Source organism: Elephas maximus, chromosome 11 (genome assembly GCF_024166365.1).
Source record: "Elephas maximus indicus isolate mEleMax1 chromosome 11, mEleMax1 primary haplotype, whole genome shotgun sequence".
NCBI classification, from domain to species: Eukaryota; Metazoa; Chordata; class Mammalia; order Proboscidea; family Elephantidae; genus Elephas; species Elephas maximus.
Genome location: NC_064829.1, coordinates 111097367 through 111122823, shown reverse-complemented (window position 1 = coordinate 111122823; position 25457 = coordinate 111097367). Strand labels below are relative to the sequence as shown.

General features: G+C 49.5%; 1 protein-coding gene across 1 annotated transcript in view; it reads left to right on the top strand.

The window, feature by feature from the left end:
• SPTBN4 (spectrin beta, non-erythrocytic 4) overlaps positions 1–25457 on the top strand; it is a 111492-nt gene that overhangs the window by 76692 nt on the left and 9343 nt on the right. Inside the window, exons 19-27 of the mRNA XM_049901564.1 lie at positions 402–548; positions 1785–2048; positions 17396–17620; positions 18492–18581; positions 20386–20664; positions 20756–20886; positions 21695–21899; positions 22716–23096; positions 24421–24665. Coding sequence (XP_049757521.1) covers positions 402–548; positions 1785–2048; positions 17396–17620; positions 18492–18581; positions 20386–20664; positions 20756–20886; positions 21695–21899; positions 22716–23096; positions 24421–24665 — 1967 coding nt within the window. The remainder of the gene's footprint in view (positions 1–401; positions 549–1784; positions 2049–17395; positions 17621–18491; positions 18582–20385; positions 20665–20755; positions 20887–21694; positions 21900–22715; positions 23097–24420; positions 24666–25457) is intronic.

Genomic DNA, 25457 nt, shown 5'->3' with positions numbered 1-25457 from the left:
TATTGGTGTAGGGCCTGGGGCTGAATTAGGAATTACTGAATTAGGTTGGAGGGCTTGTTTTGGGGGGTTGATTTGTCTCTAGCTGGGAAAAGGCTGACTGGCCCAGAAGCTCTGCCTTGGGGGCTTGTGGGGAGCAGAGGAGGGCTGCCCTCAGGACAGGGGAGCCAAGGAACTGGGCATTCTGGGGACCCCTGGCTCCATCTTCCACCTCCCAGGAAAGAGCTTGTGCTGGCCCCTCATCCCAATAAAGGCCTCACTTGTGAAGGCTTTTTGATCCCTTCTTCCTCCCCCACAACACTAGTAGCCCAGTCCCTGAAACTGGGACCTTGTGGAGGAGATGGGGGGACAGGGAGCAGTGCCAGGTTGGGGGGACTGACTGAGCCTCTCCCCATCCTGCACAGCTGGATGGCTGGATCCATGAGAAGATGCTGATGGCACGGGATGGCACGAGGGAAGACAGCCATAAGCTGCATAAGAGATGGCTCCGGCACCAGGCGTTCATGGCTGAGCTGGCTCAGAATAAAGAGTGGCTGGAGAAGATTGAGAGGGTGAGGATACAGAAGGCCCTTCTGCCTGTGCCAGGTGCCGAAGGCCCCCAGGGAACCCATACCTCAGTGCCTACCCCCCCAATGGCATTCGGCTGGTCTCACACCCCTGAATTGGGTCACATCATCTCTGTGTCTGCTCTTAGTTGTATGGCCTTGAGATATTCATGTAACCTCTTTGAGCCTCAGTTTACCCATCTGTAAAATGGCCAGCATCTCTTCTGAATGGTGCCCATATACTCACCTGTTTGTTAAATATTTTCACCCCTACTTATATCTTTTCCCACCAGACTTCTTTCCACATCACTTGGAACATCTAAGATGGAAGGTCATGGAGACAAGCAGGGGTGGCTCTTGGAAGGCCAGGGTTAAAGGGAACTTTGGATTCCCACTGCCCTATATTATCCACTGGTGACTATACCTTAATCTCTTCGAGCCTCAGTTTGTCTTTCTATATAATGAAGGAAATAATAAACATAGCTACTTCCTTGGGCTATTGTGCATATAAAGTGCTTCACACAAAGCCAGGTACCCATGATCTGTAATTACTGTGGTATTGTTGTTATTAATATATAATGTGATATATATGGCTCTGGGCTAGCAAGCTAGACTTGTGTCTTGGCAGATTTTTCTGTGAACCCTCGTAACTGCCTGTACTTTGACTGAACCCCTAGACTTGCATCTCTGCATACCTCCCTCCTGAATCAAGTGGAGCCATCCAGGCCAGCCTCAAGCCCTTAAATGGTGGCACATGGCAAAGCTACCCTTCTTGAACCTGAGTTTAATGAACGTTCATTCTCTCTGTCTCTCCTTGTCTTTCTCTATTACTGCCCCGTTGTCTCTCTTATGGACTTCTCCCCATATTTCTGAATATCTCTGTGTGTCTGTGTGTCCATCGCTCTGTGACTGTCTCTCCCTGTCTCTTTCCTATGTTTCTGTATCTCTGTGTTTCTCTCCCAATATCTCCGTCTCCCCATGCTTTTGTCTCTCTGTTTCTGGCTGTCTCACCCTCCATACCTGTCTGTTTCTTCTTCTTTGTCTCTCTTCCCATGTCTTCATTCCTTCCATCTCTTGGACTATCTCTACATCCACCCTTCCTATCTCTGTCTCTGTGTCTCCGACTCCTTGCCTCTCTCTCCCGATGTCTCTCCCTGTGTAATGTTGCCCTTCATCTTCCTCTGTCCCTCCCCACCACTCACTCCTCCCCCTCATCTCCTGCCACCCACTCACGTGGGATAGGAGGGCCAGCAACTGATCCAAGAGAAGCCCGAGCTGGCAGCCTCAGTGCGGAAGAAGCTGGGTGAGATCCGGCAGTGCTGGGCGGAGCTGGAAAGCACCACCCAGGCCAAGGCTCGGCAACTCTTTGAGGCCAGCAAGGCTGATCAGCTGGTGCAGAGCTTCGCTGAGCTGGACAAGAAGCTCCTTCACATGGAAAGCCAGCTGCAAGATGTGGACCCAGGTGGGGACCTGGCCACCGTCAACAGCCAGCTCAAGAAGTTGCAGGTATGGCGTGGCTGGCCCGGCTGGGGGCTCTCCGTGGCATAGTAGGGCCACAGTCAATCAAGGTCGGACCCCACTCAAGGTATTTCAGACAGGGAGGATTTAATACAGGAATTTACTTCAAATGTGTTAGAAGGGTTGAAAGAGCAGAAAGGGAAGACTGAGGCAATCCAGCTATTAGTAACTGTTAAAAGCAGCCAAAAGCCCTAGAGCAAGGGGTACAAAGGGAAGAGAAAGGAATTAGAACCAGCACACTTGTCTCTGACCCCCATTTCCCAGATGGAAAAACCAAGGTCCAGAGATAGGGGAATGGCTTTGCATAGAATAATAATAATGACATTCATTGAGCATTTCCTCTGCCAGGCTCATGCTGAGTGCTCACTGACTCCTCCAAGCAACCCTGGGAGATTGGTACTGTTATGATTCTCCATTTTACTAATGGGGAAACTGAGGCAAAGTAGGTGAAGCACCTGGCCCAAGGACACACAGCAAACCAGGGTCTCCCTTGTGAAACAGGGGACTCTTAGAGAACAGGGTCTTCTCTATCTCCGCTCCTAGCTCGGCATCTGCTCCCTGCCTGTTACATGCTGTTAATGTGGGGTGACTGGAGGTATGAGCATAGGAGTTGCTCCTTATCTCCCAGGATGTGACAGCTCCTCCCTTTACATGTCAGGAATAATGCCTGACTGTGGTGAGCCCCCTTTTCAAAAACCAAAGCCAAGCCTATTGCCATCAAGTCGGTTCTGACTCATAACCCTATAGGACAGAGTAGAACTGCCCCATCGGGTTTCCAAGGAGCAGCTAGTGGATTCGAACTGTCAACCTTTTGATCAGCAGCCTGAGCTCTTAAACACTACACCACCAGAGGCTCCAGGAGGGAACTTACTTTGCCCAGGGTATTAAGTGGCAGAGCCTGAATTCAAACCCAGGTCCCTCAACTCTTCGTTATTCCTTTTTGATGCACCTCCTGTATGATTTTGCTTATCAAGTGCTTGCACAGTGGCTGGGAACAAAGTGTCACTAATAATAAGTCATCACAATGCTAATTAGTATATATTCACTCATCTGTGCATCCAGTATTTATTGAGCACCTACTGTGTGTGAGGCGCTGTTCTAGTGCTGGGATACAGTGATGGGCAATACTAACAAAAAAAAAATCACTGTCCTTATGGGACTCAGAGGCAAATAAGCAAAGAGATAAATAGTTAAGAGTAGGATGACCAGTGGTAACATTACTTTATATGCACCAGTGGCTTTCAAAGATTTTGTTCTCCAGGACCCTTTTGTTGTTGTTGCTAGGTGCCATTGCGGCGGTTCCAATTCATAGCGACCCTGTGTGCAACAGACTGACACACTGCCCGGTCCTGCGCCATCCTCACAATCGTTTTTATGCTTGAGCTCATCGTTGCAGCCACTGTGTCAGTCCATCTTGTTGTGGGTCTTCCTCTTTTTTGCTGACCCTCTACTTTACCAAGCATGATGTCCTTCTCCAGGGACTGGTCCCTCCTGATAACAAGTCCAAAGTATGTGAGACGAAGTCTTTCCATCCTCCCTTCTAGGGAGCATTCTGGTTGTACTTCCTCCAAGACAGATGTGTTCATTCTTGTGGCAGTCCGTGGTATATTCAGTATTTTTCACCAACACCGTAATTCAAAGGCATCAACTCTTCTTCAGTCTTCCTTATTCATTGTCCAGCTTTTGTATGCGCATGAGGTGATTGAAAATACCATGGTTTGTGGCGTACCTTAATCCTCAAGGTGATATCTTTGCTTTTTTAACACTTTAAAGAGACTTTTGCAGCAGATTTGCCTGATACAATACGTTGTTTGATTTCTTGATTGTTGCTTCATGGGCATTGATTGTGGACCCAAGTAAAATGAAATCCTTGACAACTTCAGTCTTTTCGTTTATTATGATGTTGCGTATTAGTCCAAATAAACAAACCTGTTGCCGTCAATTCCGTCTCATAGAGACCCTATAGGACAGAGTAGAACTGCTCCATAGAGTTTCCAAGGAACGGCTTGTGGATTTGAACTGCTGACCTTTTGGTTAGCAGCTGTAGCTCTTTGCCACTGTGCCACCAGGGCTCCGTTATTACTCCTTCACATTCATGAAAATGAGCTCCCCAAAGAGCTTTCGTTTCTGTGGAGGATATCCATCAGTGTTTACTGTATTAAAAATGAAAACTGAGAAATCTTTAAATTATTGATTCATTAAAAAATAATGAACTTATTGCATATTGACACAGATAACAAATTTTTATGAAGAATAATTATATGTTCCAAAAATAACAACAACGAAACTAGCAAGAAGACGCCTTGTTCTTCAATTTTGCAACTCTCTTTAACATCCAGTGTCTTAGTCATCTAGTGCTGCTATTACAGAAATACCACAAGTGGATGACTTTAACAAACAGGAGTTTATTCTCTCACAGTCTAGAAGTCTGAATTCAAGGGTGCCAGCTCCAGGGGAAGGCTTTCTCTGTCTGTCTGCTCTGGGAAAGGTCCTTGTCATCAACCTTCCCCTGGTCTAGGAGCTTCTCAGCTCAGGGACTCAGGGTCCAAAGGATGCACTATTCTCCTGGCTCTTGTTTCTTGGTGGTATGAGGTCCCCATGTCTCTCTGCTCGCTTCCCTGTTTTATATCTCAAAAGAGATTGGCTTGAAACACAACTTAATCTTGTAGATTGAGTCCTACCTCATTAACATAACTGTCTCTAATCCTGCCTCGTTAACATCATTGGGGTAGGATTTACAACACATAGGAAAATCACATCAGATGACAAAATGGTGGGCAATCACACAATCCTGGGACTCATGGTCTAGCCAAGGTGACACAGATTTGAGGGGACACAATTCAATCCATTACATCTGGCTTCAGAGAAGAAAGCTGGATTCCGGGAGCACAGGTCATATGGTCCCTGGGAAACTCCACTGTATGCTCAGAAAAGGGTCAGAGGGAGAAAGGCAGATAACATCTTAAAAATATTTTTGTAAAAAAACAGTTGTGACCTTGCAGAGCCTCTGAAGATCTCGGGTGATCCCATGGGTCCCCGGACCACACTTTGAGAACTGCTGGTATATGTCATGTGCCGGGCACTGTTAACTCCTTCCTCCTTCCCAGTAGCCCTGCTTGGGGAGGCGGGTATTGTCATTATCTTCACTGTGCCCATGAGGAAAACAGCCCAGAGAGGACCAGTGGCTGGCCCAGGGCCACACAGCCACACAGTGGTTGAGCCCAGAGACTGCTCAGTACTTTTTGGTTTCCATCCATCCTCCACCCTTGATACTCTCAGACCACAATGGAGACTGGTTTCTGAGAAATCGATCCCTGCTCGAGGTCTGGACCCCATTGACTGGGCAGACAGTGGACATATAGGAATGACTCGGCTCCAAGCTTGCTCTGAGGGCTCTTCCAGAATAGCAGTAGAGATAAGAGCAGCCGGGGCCCAGATAATTGGCCAGAGGAAAGAGCAGGCAAGGGTTAAATAGGGAGAGCTTGAGCATAGAAGGCAGACAGACTTCGGTTCAAATCCCAGCCAGCACCCATGTTCGTTCCGGCTCTGAGCCTCTGTCCTCCCATCTTAAGTAAGAATATAACAGTGCTGTCCTCTTGGGACCAGATGAGGTTGTTCAAGGAAAGGACCCACTTAGCACAGCACCTGGGATGGGGTGAGCTCTCAGGAAATGGGGAGCTGGGATTGTCAGGGTCCCACCAGGAGCAGAGGGCATCCCGGCTGAGGGGTTGCTGCTGCTGTTAGCTGCCACTGAGTTGGCCCCGACTCCTGGCAACCTCATGCACAGTGGAACCAAATGCTGCCCCGTCCTGCTCCGTTCCATGGTTAGTTGTAGGTGGGACCATTGTGATCCATAGAGTTTTCTTTTTTTTAATTTTGTTATTTATTTTGTTGTTGTTGTTTTGGAGAATATACACTGCAAAACAGACACCAGTTCCGCTGTTTCTACGTATACAGTTTACTGACACTGATGACGTCCTTCAGGTCGTGCAGCCATTCCCACCCTTCTTTTCTGACTTGTTCCTCCCCTGTTAACATAAGTTTACTCCCCCTTAAGGTTCCTGTCTCACCTTTCCAGTTGTTTTTGTCACTTTGATCCCATGTAAATAGTTCTTCAAAGAGCATAATGCTCAAGGCAGACATTTTTTACTAGTTAAGCAAAGCTATTTGCTTTTAAGAAGACTTCAGGAGTCATTTTTGGTTTTCTGTTAAAGATTCTCTCAGGGTAATAGTTTCAGTGGTTCACCCAGCCTTCAGGGCTCCAGGCAGCCTGGAGTCCAGATCCATAGGGTTTTCACTGGCTGATTTTCAGAAGTTGATTGCCAGGCCTTTCTTCCTAGTCTGTCTTAGTCTGGAAGTTCTGCTGAAACCCATTCCACATCAGAGCAACACACAAGCCTCCGCTGCTAGACAGGCGGTGGCTGTGCATGAGACGCATCGGCCAGGAATCGAACCCTGGTCTCCCATGTGGAAGACGAGAATTCTACCCCTGATCCACCACTGCCCTCTCTGAAGGACATTTAAGGAGGGACTTAGAAGCTGTGGTGGCCCAGTGGTTAAGAAAGCGGTTGCTAGTCAAAAGTTTGGCAGTTCAAATCCACCAGCTGCTCCTTGGAAGCCCTATGGGGCAGCTCTGCTTAATCCTACAGGGTTGCTATGAGTTGGAATCGACTTGAAGGCAACAGGTTTGGGTTTTTTTGGTTTTAGTAGTCTCTGGACAAAAGTGTGGGTAGGGTATGAGGAAGCCACAAGGGATAGTGCAGCCCCAGAGGCTACTTACAGCAGGGAACCTTCACCTTCCCCAACCTGGGGAGGCAGAGGACGGAGAAGTGATCAGAACTCTGATATACGCTGTGTGTATATATATAGCATATATCACCGGACGGCAGTTGTATCCCCTGTCCAGAGTGGCAGCCAGCCCAAGGTTCCCGGGCCCAGAGGAGCTGGGGAAATAATACGCCTGGCCTCGCTCCCTCTGCCCAGCCTCCTGCTGGGCTCCTCTTAGTCCAAGCAGAGCTGCCTTCAGGGTTGCAACATGCATTGCACAGAACCCAGCGCCTAGAAGGGCCCTGTGCTTGGCTGATTGCTCTGCTGTTGCCATCTTGAAAATCTTATTCTTCTTTAAAACGTTTTATTGTAAAATATATACAACCAAAAAATTGGCATTTTAACCATTTTTAAGTGTACATTTCAGTGAAGAAAAAAAATTTTTATTGTGCTGTAGGTGAAAGTTTACAGAGCAAATTCGTTTCTCATTAAACAAGTAATACACATACTATTTTGTGACATTGGTTGCCAACACCGTGAGGTGTCCGCACTCTCCCCTTCTCAACCTTGGGTTCCCCGTTTCCATTCGTCCAGCTTTCCTGTCCCCTTCTGCCTTCTCATCCTCGCCCCTGGGCTGGCGTGCCCATTTACGTCCTGGAGCTACGTGTGTTTTACAGGCCTGTCTAATCTTTGGCTGAAGGGTGAACCTCAGGAGTGACTTCAGTACTGAATTAAAAGGGTGTCCGGGGACCATACTCTCGGGGTTTCTCCAGTCTCTGTCAGACCAGTCAGTCTGATATTTGTTTTGTGGGCTTGAATTTTATTCTACATTTTTCTCCTGTTCTGTCCGGGACCCTCTATTGTAATCCCTGTCAGAGCAGAAAAAATTTTAATGTATTTTTATTGCCAATTTTGTATTTGTTTTTCGTTTGTATCTTAGGCAGTGTGGTATAATGCAAAGAGCAGAATCTGGGCTTTGGTGTCAGACCTTGTTGTTGTGTGTGCTGAGTCAGCTCCAACTCATGGCGACCCTACAGGACAGAGTAAACTGCCCCACAGGGTTTCCTAGGCTGGAATCTTTATGGGAGTAGATCACCAGGTCTTTTCTCCCACAGAGTGGCTGGTGGGTTCGATCTATGATGAAATTCTTAACATTTTGACAAGGGCCCAAACCCCACATTTTCATTTTGTACCAGTTGCCTTCAGGTGACTCCAGCTCATGGCGATCCCACATGTATCAGAGTTCAATGGCTGATTTTTTGCAAGTAGATCAGCAGGCCTTTCTTCCAGGGTACCTCTGGGTGGACAAGGTGCCTCTGGGCGGATGCAGACTTCCAACCCGTCGGTTAGTAGCCAAATGTATTTACCGTTTGTACCACCCAGGCACCCCATTTTGCACCAGGCTGCACCAAGTAGGTATCTAGTCTTGAGCCCCACCCACCTAGAAGCCAGATGGCAGGGGAGCCCAGCAACTCCTTCCATACAGCGCAGCCCCCCACCCCAGGCATAGAGCCAGTGGAGAGGCTTAGAGGGTGGATCAGGAGAGGCAAATGGAAGACCCAAATGCACAGCAGCAGTTTTTACTAGGATTACTGCTTTACCGGGAATGTGAATTCTCCTCAGTCTGTTGTGGTGGATAAAGGTCTGGACTCAGCACTCAGCAGGCCTGAGTTTGAATCATAGCTCGCGGCTTACCAGCTGTCTGATGCTGAGCTTCGCCTCTGGCTCTGAGCCTCTGGCATCTCCTCTGTGATGTGAGCAAGGTCCTAAGGCTAGCCTTCTAATGCTAATACACTCCTTGACAGCAGCAATGCGGAGGCATTGTGGCCAAGGACGTAGATGCTGGAGCCAGGCTGCCTGGGGTCAAGCCCTGGCTTTGTGACTTAACCAGCTAGGTGACCTTGAGAAGTTTCTTAGCTCTGTACCTCAGTTTCCTACTCAGTAAAATGGGTCAATAATTATATTGACCTCGTATGGACGTTGTGAAGATTAAAGGACATAATGCATAAAGTAATTTTAGAATTGCTGACACATAAAAAAATTACCATGAAAAAAAAAGTCTACTAACTAGGGTTCAGTATTTGTTTACAGGTTGTTGTTTTTTTAAATCAATGGTATGTTGTCACTGAGAGTATATTGTTTCAAAAGTTATTTGGGTTACTTATAGTTACCTCCCGCTGGTCATTAATTCATGTAATACAGAGTTCATTTGCTTCTGTTCATATCACCTGTGGGTTGTTGCCCCCTTGTCCTTGCTGCTTTTCAAAAATTTTATTTTGGGGAATGGTATATGAAACACCATGCTTGGTCAAGTAGAGGGTCACTGAGGAAGACCCTCAATGGCGCAGATTGACATAAAAACCAAAAAGTCAAATCCATTGCCGTCGAGTCAATTCTGACTCATAGTGACCGTACAGGACAGAGTAGAACTGCCCCGTGGTGTTTCCAGGGGGTGGCTGGTGGATTCAAACTGCCGACCTTTTGGTTAGCAGCCGAGTTCTTAACCACCGTGCCACCAGAGCTCCAGACTGACATAGTGGCTGCAGTAATGGGCTCAAACATAGCAATGATTGTGAGGTTGGCGCAGGATGGGGCAGTGTTTCGTTCTGTTGAACATGGGGGGGTCACCGTGAGTAGGAAGTGAGTTGATGATACCTAACAAGAACATATGAAACACCAAGGAGCCCTGGTGGCACTGTGGTTAAAGTGCTCAGCTGTTAACCAGAAGGTTGGCAGTTCGAACCCACCAGCTGCTCTTTGGGAGAAAGGTGTGGCAGCCTTCTTCCTTAAAGATCACAGCCTTGGAAACCCTAGGGGCCAGTTCTCCTCCGTCCTTTAGGGTCGCTATGAGTTGGAATCGACTTGATGGCAACAAGCATATGAAACAATGGAGTCCCTAGTTGGTACAAACAGTTAAGTTGCTCACTGCTAATGGAAGGGTTGGTGGTTCAAGACTACCCAGAGGTGCCTCGGAAGAGAGGTCTAGTGATATACTCCTGAAAAGTCAGCCACTGAAAATCCTGCGAAGTGTAATTCTCCTTTGCCACACAGGGGGTCCCCATGAATCGGGATTGACTTGACGGCAACTGTTTACTAGTGTTTACATGAAGCACTAATGTAGTGTTAAAAGTCAGAACTAGCTTCAGTTCATGTAATCTTACCAAATTGCTTGCCCGAATTTTTATGCCAATTAATGCTGTCTCCCCAGCAGGGAATGAGAGTACCTGTTTCCTCCCATCGTCGCCAAAACTTAGTATTGTCAGACTTTTTAGATTTTTCCCAGCCTGATGGATGGAAAGTGGGGTCCCACTGTGGTTTTTGCACCTGTGTTTTCTTGGGTGACTGGTGAACTCAGTGGAGCCCTGGTGGTGTAGTGTTAAGTGCTGCGGCTGCTAACCAAAAAGGTTAGCAGTTCAAATCCACCAGCTGCTCTTTGGTGAACTCGGCACCCTTGTATCTCTATATTGACCATTTAGGTCTCAGAAGGAGGACTTCGGGGCTCCTGTTCTGGCCAGGAGGCCCACGCACTCTCCCGACTCCCTTTCCAAAGGAAGGCACAGACTGTTCTCTCCATTGTTCAAGGAGAGGCTGAGGCCCAGAGGGGACAAGGGACTGGCCTGGGGCCACAGAGCAATGGGCATCAGACACAGACACAGACACAGATACACACACAGACACACACAGACACAGACACACACCCACGACTCCTGGGCCAGCAGAAGGAGCAGACAGACAGACACACACACACAGACTCCTGGGCCCTCTCCCCAGCAGGGGGAGCCCGAGGCAGGGAGTGGGCCAGGCTCCCAGATGGCACCCAGCTGGGTCTTGGGAGCTGCCACTGGGGAAGGGGGGCCGCCTGAGAGCCCAGACCCTGGGTGTGTGTGTGCAGGAGGCGGGGGCTGGGAGGGGTGCTGGCTCTGTGTCTGGGTGTGTGGATGTATGTGAGATCCCTCTGCCTCTCAGCCCTTCTTCCCTTCCCTTCCTGCCTCTCTGCTTCTCTGAGCGTCTGTTAGTCTCTCTCCCCCATCTCTGCCTCTCTGGACCTTTCTTTCTGTCTTCGTTCTTCTGTCTCCATCTGCGTATATCTCTTTCTCTTCACTTCTCTCTGTCCTTTTCTCTCACTCTCTCTGTCTTCTTTTAATTTGTGTTCTCCATCTCTGCTGTCTTTTTTAAATTTGTGTTCTCCATCTTTTGATCTTCCCTCGCTTTTGGGATTCCCCTAGCGTCCCCCTCGTGTCCTCCCTCTTGATCCCCACCCGGCTGCTGCAGCAGGCTCCCACCACCCATGCCCAGGTCACGTCACCCAGAGTCCCCTCCCAGGGTCTCCCATTCAACTGCCTTCCTGGTGGAGGAGCCAGATGGTGGCACCCCAAGACACCCCCACCACCACTTTCCTCTGCCCTCAGGGTCTCGCTAGCTGGGAGTGTGTGTGTGTGTGTGTGTGTGTGTGTGTGTGTGTGTGTGTAGGGGGAGCTGGTCTCCTACCATCTGAGGGGGACCAGCCAGAGAAAAAATGCTGGAGACTAAGTCTCTGGGGGCTGCTCACCACCCACCCCACCCGAGCAAGGATCTTTCCCTGGACAAGGAAAAAGCCCCCTCCTTCCCTTTTCCTTCTCTGTGCAGCCTTTCTTTTTCCAGCTCAGCATGGCCTGGGAAAGAGTCCAGATTCAGGAGCTGCAGAGTCTGCAGCTTGAATCCCACACAACTGCTGTGTGGCCCAGGACAAGTGAGCCCACCTTTCTGAGCCTCAGTGTCCCCAGTTGTAGAGGGGCAGAGTGACTGAGAGCTTGGGTTTTGTGGTCATGTGGTCCTGGGCTCAAATCCTGATTCTGGCAGTTTTCACTCTAGGCCAGTGACTGCTCCTCTCTGAGCCTCGGTTTCACCAGCTAGGAAATGGGAAGGCATTGAACAACAAAGCGGCTCAGAGCAGGAATCAGGTCAACCTGGGGCCGGGGCTGGCTCTGCCACTGCCTGAGGTGGGGCATGTGGCCAGTGCCTGACGTTGTTTTGGAAGTGGGTTCCTTTTTTTTTTTTTTTAATCTTTGATGTCTTTTTTAAAAATTGAGATCTAATTCCCATAACATAAAATTCACCATTTTAAAATGTAATGGTTTTTAATATATTCACAGAAGTGAATGACCATCACTACTATCTGATTCCAGCACATTTCCATCACCCCAGAAAGAACCTCAAACCCAATAGCAGCCATTCCCCATTTCCTCCCCTCCTCCAGCCCTAGGCAACCACTAACCTACTTTCTGTCTCTGTGGATTTGCCCAACGTAGACATTTCCTATAAATGGAATCATACAGTACAGGGTCCTTTGTGTCTGGCTTCTTTCATTTAACACCATGTCTTCAAGGGCCATCTGTGTTGGAGCCTGTATCAGGACTTCATGGCTCCTCTGGTTTAATATTTAAAGCTAGTTTAAATTTTTTTTTTTAATTTTGTGTTTAGTAGTGCCCAGCTAAGAGAAGTAAGATAGCACAGTGACAAATTCACTGGCCAAGTTCAGTGTGCATTCATGGAGCACCTGCTTCGTACCAGGCACTGGGATGCAGCGTGCACGAAACAGACACCCCGTCTTCTTCACTGACCTCGTGTGTTGCCGTGAGCCCTAAATGCATTCACCTTTGTCAGGTGCTTAGAGCAGTGCCTGGCACGCAGCAAACTCTCAGGATGTGGTCTTACACTGGGATTATTCTTACCATGTGGCAAGGGCTTCAAACAGAACTGTATAATGTGAAGAGCTGGGTAACGTGAAAAGCAAAGTCTTCCTCCCCCTTCACACACAGGGCCCCGCTCTCCAGAGGCGGAGCCTCTCTTCGCAGTTCCTTCTCTGCTCTTCTAGAAGCATTCCATGGGCACACACCCATACAGGTGACAGACATACCCCGCTGAAACTTGCCTTTGGACAAAGCAGCCTGGACATCCTTCCTTGTCGGCATACATGAATGTACTCTGTTCTTTGAAACTGTTGCGTGGTGTGACTTGACAGTCTTTTATTAACCAGCCTTCTATTGAGAGGCCTGTGGGCTGCCTCCAGGCTTCTGCTAGTATAACTTAATGCCGCAACAGACGTCTCTGTCCAGATATATCTGGGCCCATGGGCAAATGTTTCTGTACAAAATCGTCCTCAAAGTAAAATGTCTGGGCCAAAAGTATATGCATTAAAATATTTGATAAATATTGCCAAGTATTTCCTGAAAAGGCAGTGGACACATCTGCCCAGTCACAGTGCCCATCTGCCTGTATGTTCACCATCTAGGTGTTACCAAGCTTTTGCATCTCTGCTAATCTAAGAGGTGAAAGATACTGTCTTGTAGTTATTTTAACTTGCATTTTCCTTAGAGCTGAGGGATACTGAATTTTTTTTTATCGTGGCAAAAACATACGTAATAAAACATACGCCATCTCAGTCATTTCTACCCGTACAATTCAGTGATACTGATCACATTCGTCATGTTGTGTGACCATCCTTTCTGTCCTTTTCAAAATCATTCTACCACCATTAACATAACCTTAATGCTTCCCAAGCATAAACTTTCCATCCCACTCCCTCCCTCCCACCCTTGGTAACCACTGATAATCCTTGGTTTCTGTACCTGTGCTTATTATTTCTTATAAGTGACATCACACAGTATTTTGTCCTTTTGCCACTGACTTATTTCACCCAGCATGATGTTTTCAAAGTTCATGCATGTTACGGCACGCTTCAGGACTTCATTTCTCTTTACGGCTGAGTAGTCTTGCATCGTGTGCACGTACTGCATTTTGTTTATCCATTCATCTGTTGAAAGACATTTCGGTTATTTCCACCTTTTGGCTATTGTGAAAAGTACTGCAATGAACAGGAGTGAACATTGGGGTACAGATTCTGTTTGCGTTCTGCTTTCACTTCTTTCGGGTATCTACCTAGGACTGGGATTGCTGGGCGTCTTTTTTTGTTGTTATTATTATATCGAGGGTTCATCCAGCCTCCATGGCTCCAGAAAGTCTGGATTCCATGAGAATTTGAAGTTTTGCTGAACATCTTTTTCATAGCCATTTGTACTTCTTTTCTATATCCTTTGCCCGTGTTTGGCAGGAAAGATACACATTAAATTGGGTATTGAAATTCTGTGGCATTTTTATAGAAGACTGTTGGCCCCTGGAATTATTCCATCTCAGGTGAGATGCTCACTAACTGGAGATGCCGTGGGGGGATCACATCTTTCAGTGGGGAGCTGGAACATGTAATCTTGACATTTCAGATCGTGCTTAAGAGCTTCCTGAATTCTATGCCATTCTGATCTTTCTACACGTTACTACACTGATTTTGGAGACAGAAGAGTCTTTGCGAAGGAGTTTCTGGGTTCTGGGATGACATTTTTTTATTTCTGCAACTTGTAACTGTGCCTTATTTATCTCCATCTTACCTGGCTTTAACTTGTTATAAGTTTAGATTTTGACCCATTTTTATGACCCCTAGAGATTGTAAGGAGTTCCTGGGTGGTGCAAATGGTTATCATTCTCAACTGCTAACTGGAAGGGTGGAGGCTGGAGTCTACCCAGAGGCATCTCGGAAGAAGGGCCTGGTGATCCACTGCCAAAAAGTCAGCCACTGAAAACCCTGTGGAGCACAGCTCTACTCTGACACACGTGGGGTCACCATGAGTCAGCATCAACTCCACAGCGACTGGCTACAACTGGTTAGAGATTGTAAACTGTATCTGTTGAGACTCTTTGAGGTGCAGTTCATAGAACCCCAACCCAAACTGACTTAGGCTACAAGGGGAATTTATTGGCTCACAAAGCTGAAAAATCCAGGGAGTGTGCAGCTCCTGTGTGGCTGGATCAAAGTATGTCCTCAGGCATCTGTGTCACCATCTCTGGGCCTGGCCTTTCTTTGTGTTGGCTTTTTTGTCTGAGAACCTCTTCCCTTGCGGTGGCAAGCTGGCCCCCAGTGCCCCAGACCTACATCCTACCAGTTTAGGACTCCTACTCTTCTGTGTATGTACATTTTTCCAGAAAAAATGGGAAGGATTTTCATGTATCAGGTAATCTGCCCATCCCTGACCCAATCCCTGTGCCCAGGGTGATTCAGTGTTCTCATTGGCCAGGCCTGAGTCACATGACCACCCTTGGAACTCTGGGTTTTATCAGACCCTCAGGAAGCAAGAGGGGTTTTCATTGGCTCAGTTTAGATCACATGATCATACCTGACCCAATCCCTGTGGCGCGGGTGATTTCAGTGTTCTGATTGGCTGGACTTGGGTCACGTGGCAACTTTTGGACCTCTGGGTTTTACTGGGCCCTCAGGAATCTCAGGATTTGAGAGAGGGCCGTGTGGTTGCTGGGCAGGTACAATAGCAGGTCTGGACTGCAGGGAGGTTGGGCGGGCCTTGTGGTTGCTGGGCAGGTAAAAGAACAGGTGGGCACTGCAGAAGCTTGGAACAAAAGTCTTGACTTAGTTCTTGAGTTTTGGCGTGCAGTCACTTGCCACAATGTGTTACCACTTCATTTCATTGTTATTTTGTTTTCTTCTCTACTGACTTTCCCCCATCTGTTTAGAATCACACACAAAAAAACACATAAATATATTATTTTGGTAAAAAATCTAACTAAAGTAAAATGAATGTCTGCCTTCAACCAGCCTCCCAGTCCCACACCCCAAAGGGAACTTCAACTGTTACATGGTACATCTCCTTCTTGACCCCTCTCTATGTATCTGCAATTGTACTTATATGGATTTTTTAAAATGTTTTATATGTTTCTCTCTTTTTTTTTTTTTTTTACTTTTTGAATGAATATATTTTCATGGCTCAGACATCAGAAACCATATTAAAGAATCCTAAATGAAAAGTCATCTCAATGTTTCTCATTCACTAAGTTCACACACCCCAATAGGTACCACCTGTTATTAATTTCTTGTTCACGCCAGGGAATTTTTATGAATGTGGAATCTAGTACAAATAATATACTCATCTGTAGATTCTAAATCGCCTTTTTCTCTTAACGGTAAGTCTTGGCCATTATTCCATACTGGTGTGGATTCGTTTAACTACTTAAATCTTGATGGGCATTGAAGTCATCTCCTGCTTTTTCCCATCACAAAATCTGCTACAATGAACATCCTTGGACAGACATCATTGTGCATGTGTTCCAGTATTTCTTTAGGATATATTCTTCGAAGTGGAAGTGAAAGTGCTGGACTAAAGAATACGTACGTTTCACATTTTGATGGGACCTGCCAAACTGCATTCCAAGAAGGCTCTAGCAGTTTACACCACCACCAACAGTGGCTGAGTGTGTCCAACTCCCAGCATCTTTGCCAACACTAGACATTACCAGTCTTTTAAATTTTTGCCAATCTAATGGATAGATTTGCGTTTTCTTGCTGAGTAATGAGTCTGAACATCTTTTCATATGCTTGTTTCTTCTTCTGTGTGTTGCCTGTTCACATCTGATGCCCATTTCTCTTCTAGGCAGTCTTTTTTTCTTGTTGATGGCATTCCTTCATGCATTTAACAAATAATAATTGAATTATGTGCCAGACACTACTCCAGGCACTTGGGAATATGGCAGTGAATGTAAGACAGCCCCTGACCTCAAGGAGCTCAAGACCTAGTGGGAGGAAACCAATAAAAAGCACACAACTAAAAACAGTTGTACAATGGTGGCAAATGCTATGAAAACAAAGGAAATAGAATAAACGGGGAATTATGAATTGTTAAAGAAGTGAGTTCCTTGTTCTGATCTGTATCACATATTTTTCCAGTATGTCATTTGCCTTTTAACACCATTATGAAATTTTGGTTGATGCAGACGTATTTTTATTTTTATGGGCTCAAATTTATACTCTTTCCCTTTATGGTTTTTATGTTTGGAAAGGTTCCCTACATCCCAAGATTCTAAAAATACTCAGATTTTTCTTCTGATGCCTTATGGATTTATTCCATTTAAGTGGTTCATCCATCTGGAATTGTTTTCAATGTAAAGGCAGAGAAAGAGACGCAGCCAACTGGCTAGCCAGTTGGTTCATGACCGTTGAAATGATATCTATAAAATAATGGGAATTCTCATATATTTGGGTCCACTTTTGCAGTTTCCAATCTCTATGGCCTATCAAACATTTGAGGCATTGTAGCTTTGTGTTTTATTTTGACCTCTGGATAGGCTGATCCTTTGGCCAAATTAACCTCTCTGAGCCTCGGTTTCCTCCTCTGTAAAACAGGATTGATAACACCAACCTTGAAGGGTCTTTCTGAGAATTAGTAAGTAAATGGACTGTTTTAGTTCAGGGGGTCAGGTAAGCCTCTTTGAAAAGGTGGTATCTGAGCTAAAATCTGATTGACAAGGAAGTGCATGCCTGGCAGAAGGAACAGCAAGGGCAAAGGCACTGGGGCAAGTCGTGGCTTAGTGTGATTAATGAGGAGGGTAGCGCTCTGGAGGGGATGGAGCAAGGGGGGAGTGGAATGATGAGACTCGGTGAGGAGTTTGGCTGTCACCATAAGGGGACTGGAGAGTCCCAGCAGGCTAGGGAGGGAGGGTGGGACCCGCTGACCCTGCCCCTGTCCTCACAGTCGATGGAGTCACAGGTGGAGGAGTGGTACCGCGAGGTGGGAGAGTTGCAGGCGCAGACCGCTGCGCTGCCGCTGGAGCCGGCGAGCAAGGAGCTGGTAGGCGAGCGGCAGAACGCGGTGGGCGAGCGCCTGGTGCGCCTGCTCGAGCCGCTGCAGGAGCGCCGCCGCCTGCTGCTCGCCTCCAAGGAGCTGCACCAGGTGGCGCACGACCTGGACGACGAACTAGTGAGGACCAGCGGGGGATACGGGACACGGGAGGGGGTGGCAGGAGAGTGGGGCGGGGCGTGAGACCGGGGGCGGGGACCAGGGGACTTGGCAGCTGCGAAGATGCAGGTGGCTGAGACGCACCCACTGATACGCTGGTAGAATCATTTGGTCCTTCATTTATTCATTCACGCTTTCCTTCCTTCACTTTTACTGCCATTCCCTCAATCATTTTCACTCATTGACTTTCTCGTGAAGTCACTCATTTATCATTCGTCTTTTATTCCTTCCTTCATTCACTCATTTATTTGCTCGTTCATCCACTCATTTATTCATTTCAGTCACTCACTTTCTGATTTGCTCATTCATTTGTTCACACTAATTTTCTCACTTGCTAGATCATTCAGGGCCCAGCCTTTTGCTTGGATGATGCTGGGCCAAGGAATGACCAAGCCAGAGCCAGTTCCTGCCCACAGAAGGCTCAGAGTCCAATGGGGGAGAAGACTCATCCCCAGACAGCGACGACCTAGGGTGGTTAGGGCTGTGGTGGGGGAGGCTAGGGAGCTGTGGAAGCCTGAGGAGGCAACTGGCCAAGGCTGGAAGTCAGGGAGGGCTTCATGGAGGAGGGGCCATCCAAGCTGAAACCTGAAGGAACAGTACAAGAGAGCCAGGTTGAGTGAATAGGAAGCGAGGCCTGCATGTGCAAAGGCCAGAGGTGAACATGATCCTGGGCCAAGTGCAGAGGGCAAGACAGAGCAGGTAAAAGAGGAGGCTGAAGATGTGACCAGGCCCTGGGGGTTAGATGCTGTGCAAGGAGCTTAGCATTTATTGGGATGCAGAGGTTCTTGGGGGCAGGCCTTCTCCCCTGACCTGTTCCCTGTGTTCTCTCCAGGCCTGGGTCCAGGAGCGGCTGCCACTGGCCATGCAGACAGAGCGAGGCAACGGCTTGCAGGCTGTGCAGCAGCACATGAAAAAGAACCAGGTGAGCAGGGCCAGGGAGAGGGAGTGGGCTGGGACACACTTGACCCAAGGGAGAAAACACAGCTCAAAGCGGTTAAAGCCTGAAAAGGGATCACATTGTAATAGAAAGGAGCTGTACGTGGACAGCAGGTACAGCTACATCGGGATGTATCTATGCTATCTTCATGCGTCTCTCAGCTGGTTTTTTTTTTTTTTTTTTTTTTTTCCCTGTTAGCTCTGTCCCCAGGCCTTCTGGTAGGAGAGGTCTCCAGCAGTGTCTGGTTTATATTCTACCAGCAAGATAAGAAAGGCTCCCCCCTCAATAATTTCAGCAGTAGTCGTAGCAGTGACTCTCATTGGCTCAACTTGAGTCACATGCCTGTCGCTGAACCAATCATGGTGGCCAGGGATTTGGACTGCTCTGATTGGCCTGTCCTGCACTAAGGGCCCACTCCTGAATCCTGCTGGCCTTAATTTAATTGCCTGGGCAGAGGTGTGGAGCCCCCAAGGGCCCAGTGGTGAGAGCTCAGGCTGCTAGGTTGGCAGTTCCAGTCCACGAGCTGTTCCTTGGAAACCCTATAGGACAGTTCTGCTCTGTCCTACAGCCTTGCTATGAGTTGGAATCAACAGCACACAACAAAAATAGTATTGATCGAGCACTTACTGTGTACCAGGCTTGATGTGGTTTATCTAACAACAAACGTGCAAGCTAGGTATTAGCAGGCCATCACTAGCCATGTGACTTTGGCAAGTTTCTCACCTTCTCTGTGCCTCGGTTTTCTCATTTGTAAAATGGGTGTAATAATGATGTCTGGCTCCTGGGGCTGTACTGAGAAGTAGATGAGTGGCTACATAATGTAAAGCCCATACTTGGCAAAGCTCCTGGCAGGTAGCAGGCACTCAGTAAGTACTGGTTGTTACTATCATCCCCATTTACTGGTTGAGGAAACTGAGGCACAGAGAGGTTAAGTAAGACACTCAGCAAGTTACAGAGGTGGATGAGGGAATCTTCTGGGCCAACAGAAGTGTTCTATATCTTGAACACATCTGTCTTAGAAGAAGTACAACTAGTGTGCTCCTTAGAAGCAAGGATAGCTAGACTGCGTCTTACATACTTTGGACGCGTTATCAGGAGGGATCAGACCCTGGAGAAGGACACCATGCTTGGGAAGGTGGAGGGTCAGCAAGAAGAGAAACCCCCTCAACGAGATGGATTAACACAGTGGCTGCAACAGTGGGCTCAAGCATAACAACGATTGTGTGCATGGCACAGGACCGGGCAGTGTTTTGTTCTGTTGTACCTAGGGTCGCTGTGAGTGGGAAACAACTCTACAGCACCTAACAACAACATATCTTGATCTAGGTAGTGGTTACACGGGTGGTAAAAATGTGTCACATTTTACACCTAAGAGTCAGTCGAGCATGTTTCCATGTGTAAAGGATACCTCAACTGAAAAAAGAAGTTACAGAGCTGGGGTTTTAATCTAAACTGCCCGATTCTCAGGCCTACATACATGTAAACTGTTAGGTCACCCAAGATTTGCCCAGTGTCTTGGTCTGGAGTGTAGTCTCTGGAGCCAGCGTTCTGACCTGAGTTCAAATCCTGTCACCCTTTAGTACTCCCCTTGTTCTTGGGCAGCTTCACCTGTCTCACCTGCAAGGTGGGGATGTGAGTGGGTGAGTCACGGCGAAAACGTGCCATGGTGCCTGACACATGCTAAACGATCTGAGTAAGGGTGTTTGCTTAGCTCTGTGTGCCACGCCTGACGCGGAGGCACGCGGGGTCTTGCCCGGCCTCTGAGCCACCCATATCCCCTCGCCCCCAGGGCCTGCGGCGGGAGATCCAGGCTCACGGGCCGCGCCTGGAGGAGGTGCTGGAGCGCGCGGGCGCCCTGGCGTCGCTGCGCAGCCCGGAGGCAGAGGCCGTGCGCAGCGGCCTGGAGCAGCTGCGGGGCGCCTGGGTCGGCCTGCGGGAGGCGACCGAGCGGCGTCAGCAGGCACTGGACGCCGCCTTCCAGGTGGAACAATACTACTTCGACGTGGCCGAGGTGGAGGCGTGGCTAGGCGAGCAGGAGCTGCTCATGATGAGTGAGGACAAGGGCAAGGTGCGCCCGGGCTGGGGGTACGGGGGGCCTGGGGGCACCGGAGCCCGGGGCCGGCAGCTACCCCCTCATCGCGGGCGACGTGTGCCCCCAGGACGAACAAAGCACCCTGCAGCTGCTCAAGAAGCACCTGCAGCTGGAGCAGGGCGTGGAGAACTACGAGGAAAGCATCGCGCAGCTGTCGCGCCAGTGCCGGGCGCTGCTGGAGATGGGACACCCGGACAGGTGGGCGGGGCCTGGGTGGGCGGGGCCGGAGCCGGGACTGAAGGGGCAGGGCACGGCCGGGCCTCAGGGAGGGGTAGAGCAGGGGCTGGAGCCACGCTGTTGGAAATTAGGGCAGGGCCAGAACTGGACAGTGAATGGGAGGGGGCCTCGTGGCTGCAAGTCAGACTCCTCAGATTCTGGCAAGCGGGCTGGATAGGGGAGGGGGGGCACTGTCCAGGGATGCTTGGGAGGGTGGGGCCAGGAGCTCAACACAGGAGAGGGTCCTCTTCTCATTGTCTGCGAGAACAGAGAAGCCTGGGCCTCCGAGATTGGGTATGGGGGCTGGGGCCGCCCCACCTGTGGTCAAGAGTATGGGGGGCACCTGGAACCTCTGGGAGCCTTGGACCAGAACTGGGATCTGAGAGGGTGCACAGGGCGGACTTCGGTCTGCGGGAGACCCAGGAGCAGAGGCTGGGCACAGGAGGAGGGGTGGGTCAGACAGAACCGGGAGCCCCATGCAGGTCACTGGAGGGGGGGTGTGGGGCACAGGTGGAGAGAGATGGAGGCTGGGGACCGAGCTTATCAAACTCGGGGAGCAGAGCTTTCCCTGGGTGTTGGGCAAACTGAATGTGAGCCTTGGAAAGCAGAGTCCATCCTGAAAGAATCTGAGGGAACAGGACCCTGACTAGAAGGTTTAAAGGAAAATAGCTCTGCCCTGGTGGGGGGAGGGGATTGAGGGACATGGCCCTGCCCTGGGGGGGCACCAGGGGGACTCAGCCTTACCCTGGGAGTCTCAGGCTCCATCGTTGTCCCTCCCTGTACCCCTCAGTGAGCAGATCAGCCGGCGACAGTCTCAGGTGGACCGCCTGTATGTGGCGCTCAAGGAGCTGGGTGAGGAGCGCCGCGTGGGCCTGGAGCAGCAGTACTGGCTGTACCAGCTCAGCCGCCAGGTGGATGAGCTGGAGCATTGGATCGCTGAGAAGGAGGTGGTGGCCGGCTCACCCGAGCTCGGCCAGGACTTTGAGCATGTCACGGTGAGCGTCCTTAGTAACAATAATGCCAGCTGCCGCTGTGTATGCTATGAAGGCTGTCTGGGCCTCAGTTTCTCCATCCATAATATGAGGATAATAATAGCATCCACTTCAAGGCTCTGCTGTGAGACAAGTGAGTTAATGTAGTGTAAAGGGCTTCAGAGGTCCCGGGTGACACAAATGGTTTGCACTTGACTACTAACCTAAAGGTCGGTGATTCGAACCCACCCAGCGGTGCCTCAGAAGAAAGGCCTGGCAATCTTCTTTAAAGATTACAGCCAAGAAAAGCCTGTGGAGTAGTTCTACTCTGTAACACATAGGGTCGCCATGAGTTGGAATCAGCTCCATGTCACAGGGTTAGGTTGGCTTTTTAAAAAGTGCTCAGGACAGTGCCTGACACACACAGTGCCTAACAGTAAATGTTAGTTATTATTGTTGTTGTTACTTGTTAAGTGCCATCCAGCTGATTCTGACTCAGAGCGGCCCTATATACAACAGAATGAAACACTGCCTGATCCTGTGCCATCCTCACAATCGTTGCTGTGCTTGAGCCCATTGTTGGAGCCACTGCATCAGTCCATCTCATTGAGGGTCTCCCTCTCTTTCGCTGACCCTGTACATTACCAAGCATGATGTCCTTCTCCAGGAGCTGGTCTCTGCTATTATTGCTGCTGTATCCCTACAGTGTTAGATATTATTTTTATTATGGGTGTTGTTATTGTTGTTGTTATTACTCTTACATGCCACAGGATGGCAGGTTGGGGAGACTGGCAGATGCGGCACCTTTGCCCCATGTGTGTCCCCTGCTTCTGGTGGCAGGTGCTGCAGGAGAAGTTCTCCGAGTTTGCCAGCGAGACAGGCACGGCAGGGCGGGAACGGCTGGCCGCAGTGAACCAGATGGTGGATGAGCTGATCGAGTGTGGCCACACCGCGGCGGCCACCATGGCTGAGTGGAAGGACGGGCTGAACGAGGCCTGGGCCGAGCTGCTGGAGCTCATGGGCACGCGGGCCCAGCTGTTGGCTGCCTCCCGAGAGCTGCATAAGTTCTTCAGCGACGCCCGTGAGCTTCAGGGACAGATAGAGGAGAAGCGGAGGCGACTGCCCCGCCTGACCGCCCCACCCGAGCCGAGACCCAGCGCCAGCTCCATGCAGCGGACCCTGCGCGCCTTTGAGCATGACCTGCAGCTCCTTGTGTCCCAGGTGGGGTGGTGGCAGCCATGATGGGCAGGTGGTAGGGCCTGGGCAGGGTGACTGGGGGATGTGGGCACCGGAGCAGGTGGGAATTAGGCAATGGGACAGATTAAAAAAAAAGAAAAAAACAGGCCACGGAACAGGAAGAAATTGGATGACGGGCAGGTCAGAAATGAACTGATTGCCTGGTACCAAGAAATTAGGCAGTGGGTAGAATATAAGCAGTAGTTCGGTTAGAAATGAGACATGATTTCAGTTGGAGATTGGGCTCTGGTTCTCCTAGAACCTGAGAATGGAATCACGTAAGTCCAGGTGGAGGCTGTAAAGGGAACTGCAGGAGGGCTCAGAGAAGTTTGGCTGTGGGGCAGATAGAAATGAGACTGCGGCTCTCTGATAAAAGTCAGTTGAGTTTTCCAAAAGAAATTCGATGAGGGTGGCTTCAGTGGAAATGGCCACAGAGCTAACAGAAGTCAGGCAGCGGGTCCGATAGGACTTGGGAGGGGGGCCTGAGAAATCCGATGGAGATGAAGCTGTGGGTCCAGCAGCAGAGCTGAAGGAATTGGCCTGCAGGTTTAACAGAAGGTATATAGAAACTGGATGGGTATCTTTATATAAACCATGTAGATGTCTGTTAGAAGCTGACCTGAGAGATTGAGAGTGACTGATTGGGTCTGACAGAAGGGGGGGTGGTCACTCTGAAAGAAATCGGGTGATTGAGCCAATAGAAAGTGAGCGGAGGGTCTAATAGACCTTGTACAGCAGAACCAGTAGAAACCAGGCAGGCAGGCAGTGTGATAGTAATTGAACAGTCATTCTGAAGGCAATTGGGCAGTAGGTAGTGAGTCTGAAACAAATTGAGTGGAAAAAAAAATCGAGCAGTGGGTCTAACCAATATCAGGGTGGGGAGTTTTATGAAAGAAATCAGAAGATCAGTTTGAAACTAGGTAGAGTTGGGCTTGGGAAAAAAGTGAGGTATAGAAATAGAGCCCTATTAGCAAAAGAAATCAGGCAGTAGATGAAAAAAAAGCTGGTAGTAGGTCTAAAGGAAGTCAGGAAGCAGGCAAGTCCAAGAAAAACCAGGCAGCAGACATGAAAGATGGCTGGTAGTGGGTCTTTCCAAGAAGTCACTTGAAGAGAGCTGGTAAAAGAAGTCAGAAGACAAAAGAATCAAAGAGAAATCAGGCAGCGGACATGAGGGCAATCTGGTTGTGGGATCCCAGGAACCAGGCTCCTTACATCCTGTGGCTCTGCAGCCAGCCAGCAGGTGGGGGAAAGGGAGGGTGGAGCCCGGGCCACGTGGAGGGCCGGCACCTGACCCTGGCATGCCCCTCAGGTGCGGCAGCTGCAGGAGGGGGCAGCCCAGCTCCGGACGGTGTATGCAGGCGAGCACGCCGAGGCCATCGCCAGCCAGGAGCAGGAGGTGCTGCAGGGCTGGAAGGAGCTGCTGGCAGCCTGCGAGGACGCCCGCCTGCACGTCAGCTCCACGGCCGATGCCCTGCGCTTCCACAGCCAAGCCCGCGACCTGCTCTCCTGGATGGACGGCATCGCCGGCCAGATTGGGGCAGCCGACAAGCCCAGGTGCCCCTCACCCCACCGCGGGCTTCCTACCTGCCTCTGGGTGGCCTCCCCCAGCCCATCAACAGCACCCTTACTGTAAGAAATCACAACGGCCAATCCCTGTTTGGCACCTGTGAGCCATCGCGCCAGTGGCAACTTTGTATGCTATTAAGATTCTCTGGGCCTCAGTTTCCCCAGCCCCATGCCAGGCACTGTTTGAAGTAAGTGCTTTGTGTGTATTAAAACTTCTCAATTCGGGCACTAGGGGCTCAGCGTGCTACAGCTGCTAACCAAAATGTCGGCAGTTCGAATCCACTGGGTACTCCTTGGAAACTCTTTGGGGGCAGTCCTACTCTGTCCTATAGGGTCACTATGAGTTGGAATCAACTCAGTGGCAATGCACATGGGCAGGGGCCCAGAGCAGGGGACAGACATCCCCCACCCAGTTGCCCAAGCCCTGGTGGCACAGTGGCTAAAGCACTTGGCTGCTAACGAAAAGGTTGGCAGTTCGGACCCACCAGCTGCTCCGTGGGAGAAAGATGTGGCAGTCTGCCTCTGTAAGGATTCACAGCCTTGGAAACTCTATGGGGCGGTTCTGTTCTGCCCTGTAGGGTCACTGTCAGCCAGAATTGAGGAATGGACTTGATGGCAGTGGGTTTCCCCTCTGTATGTAACAGCCTCAGCGCAGGATGGCTGAAACCAGAATGGGGACAGAGGAGGTCGAGGAGTGTATTAGTCAGGGTAGGCAAACAACTATACTGAACAGTTCTAACATCTCCATGGCTTAACACAGTAGACTGTGGTTTATTGTCC